At 48.3% G+C, this 8,633-nt stretch overlaps 1 protein-coding gene across 7 annotated transcripts in view; it reads right to left on the bottom strand.

Annotated features, from left to right (window-relative positions):
• Nucleotides 1-7,273: 7,273 nt before the first annotated feature.
• The window catches only part of Smarca4 (SWI/SNF related, matrix associated, actin dependent regulator of chromatin, subfamily a, member 4), a 103,709-nt gene continuing 102,349 nt past the window's right edge, over nucleotides 7,274-8,633 (bottom strand). For all 7 annotated transcript variants that reach the window (XM_026779230.1, XM_013346240.2, XM_005346911.3 and 4 more), the window contains one exon: nucleotides 7,274-7,611. In XM_026779230.1, the coding sequence (XP_026635031.1) occupies nucleotides 7,579-7,611 (33 nt within the window). In that variant the 3' untranslated portion in view covers nucleotides 7,274-7,578. The remainder of the gene's footprint in view (nucleotides 7,612-8,633) is intronic.

The raw sequence follows: 8,633 nt of genomic DNA, 5'->3' as shown, positions 1-8,633 counted from the left end.
TATGTGGTGTGTGTATATGTGGTGTGTGTATATGTGGTGTGTGTATGGTGTATTGTGTGGTGTGTATGTGTGTGTCCCAGTGACCCCGCACTGTTCGGATAAAGCAGTCTCGGCCTGTTGGGCTCTCTCTTCTGGTACCTGGTACCTGTGGCTGTCTCCTGAGCTGCCCTGGGCAGCAGAGTTTGCTCCTGGAAGTTTCTGCCCAGTGTCTTGTCCTTCCATTTCCCCTCCCATCACCAGATTGAGAGAATTATTGAACTTGACCTGAAAAGTGTTTGCCGCCAGCCTCCACCCAGAAGTCATGCCAGCAATGGAGCAGCTGCTATATGATCTGACCTCTTCTCCCATCTTGCATCTCCTTCCCCTCCATCCCATCCCATCCTTCCCTTCCCCTCACTACTCCCCTCCCCCTTCTGACTCCCCTCCCCCCTTCTTTTCAGTGCTAGAGAACACTACCTAATTCTGCCCAAAGGAGGAAATGCACATCATTTTGATCTCAATTATTTGTTTAAAATTTTTGTGTTTGGAGGTGTAAGCCTGTGTATGTGTGCCAGAATAGTGCACCAAATGTCTTCCCTGATGTCTGTCCACCTTATCTTGAGAGCTGGTTTGAATCCAGCACTCACTGACTAGATAAACTGGCTGATGAGTCACAGGGATGCCCTGGTCTCCCTGCAGGGACCTGCAGGCACATACCCCCCCTCACCACATACACACACACATACCACATACACCCACACACATACCACATACACCTCCACATATACACACAGTACACATACACCACACACACATACATACATACCACATACACCCACACACATACACATACCCCCATACACACATATACCCATCCCCACACACATACCACATACACCTCCACATATACACACAGTACACATACATACACCACACACACATACATACATACCACATACACCCACACACATACACATATCCCCATACACACATCTACCCCCCCACACCAGCCAGTCTCACCCCAGGGATCTACCTACCAGTGTGCCGCCACAGCTCGGGGCCACAGGTGTGCTACTCCTGGGGCTTTCTGCACATTTTGAGGATCAGATCAAGTCCAACTGCTTGTACAATTATACTCCATTGAACTGTCCCCAGAATCCCTTGTTGGGTTTTTCTGAGAAAGGAGGCCCTTCGTGTGCTGTGTGAAATGTGTGTGTGAGGTGCACACGCGTGTGTATGTGAGGGTGCACACACCCATGTACACAGAGGTCAAAAGTTACCAAGTAAGTGGGCCTCTCTGCCTGCTCTACAAGAACGAGTTCCAGGAGAGCTGGGGCTACATAGCAAATCCCTGTCTCAAAATAAAAAACAGTGACCAGCTGGGCGGTGGGGCACACCTTTAATCCCAGCAGAGGCAGGTGGATCTCTATGAGTTTGAGGTCAGCCTGGTCTACAGAGAGAGTTCCAGGACTGGCTCCAAAGCTACAGAGAAACCCTGTCTCAGCCGGGCGGTGGTGGCGCACGCCTTTAATCCCAGCACTTGGGAGGCAGAGGCAGGCGGATCTCTGTGAGTTCGAGACCAGCCTGGTCTACAAGAGCTAGTTCCAGGACAGGCTCCAAAGCCACAGAGAAACCCTGTCTCGAAAAAAAAAAAAAAAAAAAAAAGAGAAACCCTGTCTCAACACTCCCCCAAACTATCTCTGCTGTTTCCCCCGTATTCTCTTGAGACAGATCATTCACTGAACCTGGGACTCAGCTGATAGTAAGCAAGTACCAGCAACCCTACCTCAGCTGCCCCCAGTGCCAGGGTTACAGGTGTGTGGGCGACTGTCTGCATGGTTGCAGGCGTGTGGGAGGCTGTCTGCAGTCTGCAGAATTGCAGGTGTGTAGATGGGTGGCTGTCTGTGGGGTTAACAGCTGTGTATGTGGCTGTCTGGCTTTTTTGCGTGGGTGCTGGGTATTTGAACTCAGATCTTCATGATTGCACAGCAAGCTCTCTGACCCACTGAGCCATCTATCTACCTAGCCCAAGACTTGATCTATGTAGCTCAAGATGGTATCAAAATCCACAATCCTCCTGCCTTAACCTTTCTAGTACTGGGGTAACAGGTGTGTGTATCAAAAATAAGTTAATTCCTCCTCTTTTTCTTTTTTTCGAGACAGGGTTTCTCTGTAGCTTTGGAGCCTGTCCTGGAGCTAGCCACAGTCCTGGCTTTCCTCCGCATTCCTGCCTCTCAGTGATAAGGACACTTACTCAGGGTATAGGGGCAGGGAGGGTACCCGGAAGGCCTCTGTGACCTGTGAGGTCAGGGAGCTTTTGCTCAGCTTTACAGAGAGCTGAGGGAACTCTTTCTGCCTGGATGCAGACAAGGGCTATTTAGGAAGGTTTTGTTTTAGTATGCCATTGAGGGGACATGGGCCATCATGGGAGGAGGACACGATGGCAGGAGCATGAGGCAGGGATGAGCTGCTTCTTAGCCACTTTCTCCTTTCTAGTCAGTCTAGAACCCCAGCCTATGGGATGGTACCACCCATGTGTTAGGTCACCTAGAAACTCTCACACCCAGCCCAGAGATTTGTCCTCAAGGTGATTTTTTTTTTTTTGTTTTTCGAGACAGGGTTTCTCTGTAGCTTTGGTGCCTGTCCTGGAACTAGCTCTGTAGACCAGGCTGGCCTCGAACTCTCAGAGATTCGCCTGCCTCTGCCTCCCAAGTGCTGGGATTAAAGGCGTGCGCCACCACCGCCCGGCCTCAAGGTGATGTTTAGACTGTCAAGTTGCCTGCTTTGATGAAAAAGGCTGAAGGGAAAAGACAAGCCTGCCAATTTTCCCTCTGTTTTATTTTTATTTATTTTTTTTTTAAATATTTTCATGGTTTATTTAACTTTATTTTATGTGCATTGCTGTGAAGTGTCAGATCCCCTGGAACTGATCTTCAGACAGTTGTGAGCTGCCATGTAGGTGCTGGGAATTGAACCCGGGTCCTCTGGAAGAGCAGTCAGTGCTCTTAACCACTGAGCCATCTCTCCAGCCCCTTTCCCTCTGTTTTAAAATACGATGTCCAGAGTGGGGTGTCCTAAGCCCTAACATATACCTTGCTGTATGACCTTTCCTGGGAAGAGGTGAATAAATTGTATTCCCCCCAGCTGGAGAACTGGTGCTACCCACGCCCACCTTAGTAAACCATGGCAGGAAGAGGGGCAGGTGTTGGTTCCTGTCCAGACTGAGGTGGGTGCCATAGAGGATTCCTGAGCTGAAGAGAAACCTGCTGTGACTCCTGTGGCTTCTGGGGAACATACTAACTGGGGTGAGAGCAGGAAGAGGGTCTAAGGAAGAAGCGAATGGGCTGGTTAGGTGGGAGATGCTGGGGTAGGAAGAGGAAGGAATAGGGACTCAGACACCAGTGGGGGCTATTGGGTCAGGGTCAGATACTGCTTTACTGTCTCCATGGACTGGGATGGTCTGGGCTGGAACACTCTGGAACCCTAGAGATGGACATGTGTGTGTTCTTGAGCCATGTGGCTACAGGGCCGGAAGGCCATTGGCCCATGCAGTTCCATCCAGGGCTGGATATGGCCACAATGCAACATTGGTGTAGTGGCTTCTACCCACCTTGCTGCTTTGCTAGCCAAGAAGTGAGCCCCCTTGAGCATGTCGGTGTGGTGCTGGTCTCCAGCAGATCTTCAAACACTAGTGGCCAAAGCCTCAGCTCTATCTAGAGTACCCTGAAAGAAGTGAGTGCAAGTTCGAGACCAGCCTGGTCTACAGAGCTAGTTCCAGGACAGGATCCAAAACCACAGAGAAACCCTGTCTCGAAAAAAAAAAAAAAAAAAAAAAAAAAAAAAAAAAAAAAAGAAGTGAGTGCAAAAGAGAAGAGCAGGAGAGGAAGTGGGGTAGGAAGAGATCCCCAAAGGAGCATGAAGGTCACCAGAGCCTAAACCTCAGAATCCCTGGTGGGTTGCCACTTTGCTTGTTTTAGATTTTTTTTTCATTCATTCATTCTTTATTAAGTTATGCCCTACTGTTGTGGGATTCTCCTCTGTATGCTGTGAATATATTTTATTACCATTGTTTTTTATTTATTTATTTATTAAAGATCTGTCTCTTCCCCGCCATGGCCTCCCATTTCCCTCCCCCTCCCCCAATCAAGTCCCCCTCCCTCCTCAGCAATGGGGACTACTGAGAACTCAAGAACAATGGCAATGGGTCTCTGATCCTACTGCAAGTAATGGCTTTGTGGGAGCCTACGCAGCTTGGATGCTCACCTTACTAGAAATGGATGGAGGTGGGGGTTCCTTGGACTTCCCACAGGGCAGGGAACCCTGATTGCTCTTCGGGCTGTTTTAGATCTTTTGAGACAGGATTTCTCTCTGTGGCTCTAGCTGTTTTGGAATTTGCTCTGTGACCAGGCTGGCCTCAAAACTCACAGACAGCCACTTGCCTATAAGGCGTGAGCCACCACTACCCAGCCTTGTTTGTGGTTTTAAAGACTTGATTTTTCTGTCTCTGTGTGCGTCCTTGTAGAGTCCAGAGAGGGCATCTAATTCCTTGAATCTGGAGTTACCAACCTGATGTAGTACTGGGAACTGGGCTCTACGAACATTCTAGAAAAGAGCAGCAAACGCTCTAACTGTTATCCCTCCAGACCCTTGTTTAGGGTTTTAATAAAGGGCTTTAGGGCCTGTGAGATAACTCAGTGGGGAAAGACAACCAACCCTGACAACCTGAAATTGACCCCCAGGACCCACATGGTAGGAAAGGAGCAATTCCCACAAGTTTTCCTCTGATCCTTTGTGCATAGCATTTGGGAGGCAGAGGCAGGTGGATCTCTATGAGTTCGAGGCCAACTTGATTTACAGAGCTAGTTCTAGGACAAATGAGGCTACACAGAGAAAACCCTGTTTAGAAAAACCAAATAAATAAATAAAAAGAATCCAATTATTTTTAATTTCTTTTTTTTTTTTTGGAGACAGGGTTTATCTGTGCATTGACTGTCCTGGAACTCACTTTGTAATCCCAAATGCTGGGATTAAAGGTGTGCATCACCACTGCCTGGCTAGGAACTTTGCTTTAAAGAAAGATTGTCGGGTGTGTGCACGAAGGTGCCCTTGGATGTCTGAAGACAAGGTTATGCAAGGCTTGAATGGAGCCCAGGCCTTGAGGGAAAGGTGAATGCTCTACCCACCAGGTGACACACGGCTCCTTGTGTGGAGAGGGAGTTTCACAGTGGACATGAACACCAATTGCCCATCACTGCTGCTATTTTTCTAGCAATTGGCCTGGTGTGCTTCGTTATATCAACAAATGGTTACATGCTCACTGTGTAAGTCACACCTCTTTCTAAGACATTTCCACCTTCCAGATTCAGTACCCCTCCTCCAGAACCCAGAGGCACTCCAACTCCTAGCGCTCCTGAAATGCAGGCCTGGATTTCGTAGTCATGGAGAAGTATTACCTGTGAAATGAAGACTCCCTTACACGCTGGAATCTGGACAGCTCAGGCACTGAGTGGGACTAGCAGGGGAGGGGCCGGAAGGGGCTGTCGCCAACCTCAGGCAAAGGTCAGCTTGGGACTAGGCAGGCCTGCCACTCTGACCTCTTGTCCTACATGACCCATGTCCCCATAACACTTGGCAGTGCACATGATGTGTCTGTACCGGGTCATTTTCCTTATAAATCTAATACTAGTTTATTGGCTCTCAGATGATAAGAGGCAGGTACCAGCCTCATAAAATGGCTATTTCAATTATGTAGACAACAGCATAGAAAAATGACGTATACAGTTACAACAAAAGAGAAGGACTGCTCATCTTTGTAAACAGCTGGAATATGGCCTAAACAGCTGGGACAATGGCAGCAATTTCCGACCACAAGGTAGCTGGATGTGTGGGTGCCGGTGCTGGTTCTGACACTGAAGAGGGACCAGCTCCAGACTTCTGCTGGGAGAAACGCAAGGTCACACAGAACCTGTCAGGCTCACTTTGAATTTGCTGTTTAAAATGAACGGTACTGGGCTGGAGAGATGGCTCAGTGGTTAAAAGCATTGCCTGCTCTTTCAAAGGTCCTGAGTTCCCAGCAACCACATGGTGGCTCACAACCATCTGTAAAGAGGTCTGGCGCCCTCTTCTGGCCTTCAGGCATACAGACAGAATATTGTATACTAAATAAATAAATAAATATTAAAAAAAATAAAATAAAACGAACGGTATTATCATACTCATGTGTTGGTGTGTTATGTACACTATTTTTTTGAGACAGGCTTTATTTATTTATTTATTTATTTATTTGAGCTGCCTGGCAAGAGCCAGATTTTATTATTTTTTTGTTTTATGAGACAGGGTTTCTCTATGAAGCCCTAGCTGTCGTGGAACTTGTTTTTTTTTGGTTTTTCAGACAGGGTTTCTCTGTGGCTTTGGAGCCTGTCCTGGCACTAGCTCTGTAGACCAGGCTGGTCTCGAACTCACAGAGATCTGCCTGCCTCTGCCTCCCGAGTGCTGGGATTAAAGGCGTGCGCCACCATCGCCTGGCTTGTGGAACTTGTTTTGTAGATCAGGCTGACTTCAAATTCACAGAGACCACCTGTCTTTGCCTCCTGGGAATAAACAGATTCTATTCTATTCTATTCATTCATTCATTTTTGTTTTTTTTTGAGACAGTTCTAGCTGTCCTGGAACTCACCATGTAGACCAGGCTGGCCTTAAGCTCACAGAGATCCACCTGCCTCTGCCTCCCAAATGTTGGGATTAAGGCCTGAGTATCCAGGTCCAGCAAGACCCAGATTTTAAATGTCATTAAAAAACTGTGTTTAGCCAGGTGGTTGTGGCACATGCCTGAAGGAGCATGGAGGCTCTTCTCCATGACTGTCTTAGAGCACAGTACGCTGGACTGGATTGGGACCTGGCCTGTGGCTTTGAAGATACAGGGACTTTGTGCTGCAGACACTTTTACCTATAGTGCCATCTACCCAGCCCAAACGTGGGACTGCCCATGTGGATGTGTATATGAGCAGCATGTGCATGCAAGTGCACATGGCTAGTGTGTGTTCATATGCACATGCAGGCCAGAGACGGACACTGGGCATCTTCTGTGATTCATTTCCACCGTATACATTGAGATGAAGGCTTTCACTTGAACCCAAAGCTCACTCATTTGGCTTGCTTGGTATATGTCGGTGGTAGGGATGCACCTTTGACATGGCCAGTACTTTGCCCACAAGCTAGTCCCAGCTACCAAAGGTCTATGTTCTCTGTGGTCCAGACCCTACTGTAACAACAAAGAGTATAGAGAGGCCAGCAGTGGTTTGTCATTGGTTTAATTTATTACGTCTGACTCCAGTGACACTGACATACCCGCAGGGCCTGCGGACCTCCCGGAGCGTCGGCTCTGTCCAGTAAGATACAGTACAGTTAATGCTGGTAGAGACTCAAGGCCAGACCAGGGCCGACAGACAGGCCTATTCTTCTCTGCCTATAAATGTGGAAGATTGCATGTGTACAGTTCTCCAAGTCCGAAACTACATCTGGTGCTACCCATCACTGCTAAGGGCTACTCCATCTCGGCTGGGACGTTCGCCTCGGGGCCAGGACTCCGGAATGTCTGCTTCAGTCCTCCTCGCTGCCACTTCCTGAGCGGTCCTGGAGGAAGAGGGGACAGGGTCTCAGTGGCCACCACCTAGGCACTCTTCTGAGTGCTGGGGAGAGCCTGTGGATCTCAGATCCCAAGGAATAAAATACCTTGACACAGCAGAAAGAAAACATTAAAACTTGGGCCCTGCCCTGCAATATGGCAGCCCTGTTATGAGTAGGCCTGTTGCATAGGAGAGAAACTGGCTTGGGGGTGTAGGACAGACCACTATGAAATGCTCCAAGAGGCAACTGGCCCATTACAGCTATTCTGAGTATGAACATTTGTCCTGTTTTCTGACGGCCATTTTGGTATTTGTCTAATGCAGCTCAGACCAGCCTCAAATTTGCTCTGCAGCCAAGGATAACCACGATCCTGATCCTCCTGCCTCTACCTCCCAAGGATAACCACGAGCTCCTAATCCTCCTGCCTCTACCTCCCAAGTCTGGAGATCACAGGCCTGCACTACTATGTCTGCAGTCATTTTTATTTAGTTATGTCTTTTGGAGACATGGTTCCTCTGTAGCTTTGGAGCCTGTCTTGTCGACCAGGCTGGCCTTGAACTCACAGAGATCTGTCTGCTTCTGCCTCCTGAGTGCTCGATTAAAGGCATGTGCCACCACCGCCATACTGTAGTCACTATTTTATTAAGATTTATTTTTAGGGCTGGAAAGATGGCTCAGTGGTTAAGAGAACTATCTGCTCCTACAGAGGACCTGAGTTCAGTTTCCAGAACCTATATAACGGCTCACAACATTTTCTAACTCCAATTCCAGGGGACCCAATGCCCTCCTCCTAACCTCCATGATCACCATGGATACTCATCGTACACACACGCAGGCAAAATACACATAAGAATGAACAAACAAACAAACAGATAAGAAAGACTTGGGGTCTGGAGAGATGGCTCAGTGGTTAAGAGCATTGCCTGCTCTTCCAGAGGTCCTGAGTTCAATTCCCGGCAACCACATGGTGGCTCACAACCATCTGTAAAGAGGTCTGGTGCCCTCTTCCGGCCTGCAGGCATACACAC

Source organism: Microtus ochrogaster, chromosome 5, assembly GCF_000317375.1.
Source record: "Microtus ochrogaster isolate Prairie Vole_2 chromosome 5, MicOch1.0, whole genome shotgun sequence".
Taxonomy (NCBI): domain Eukaryota; kingdom Metazoa; phylum Chordata; class Mammalia; order Rodentia; family Cricetidae; genus Microtus; species Microtus ochrogaster.
The sequence above is the reverse complement of the archived record's forward strand: the minus strand, read 5'-3'. Positions and strand labels throughout refer to the sequence as shown.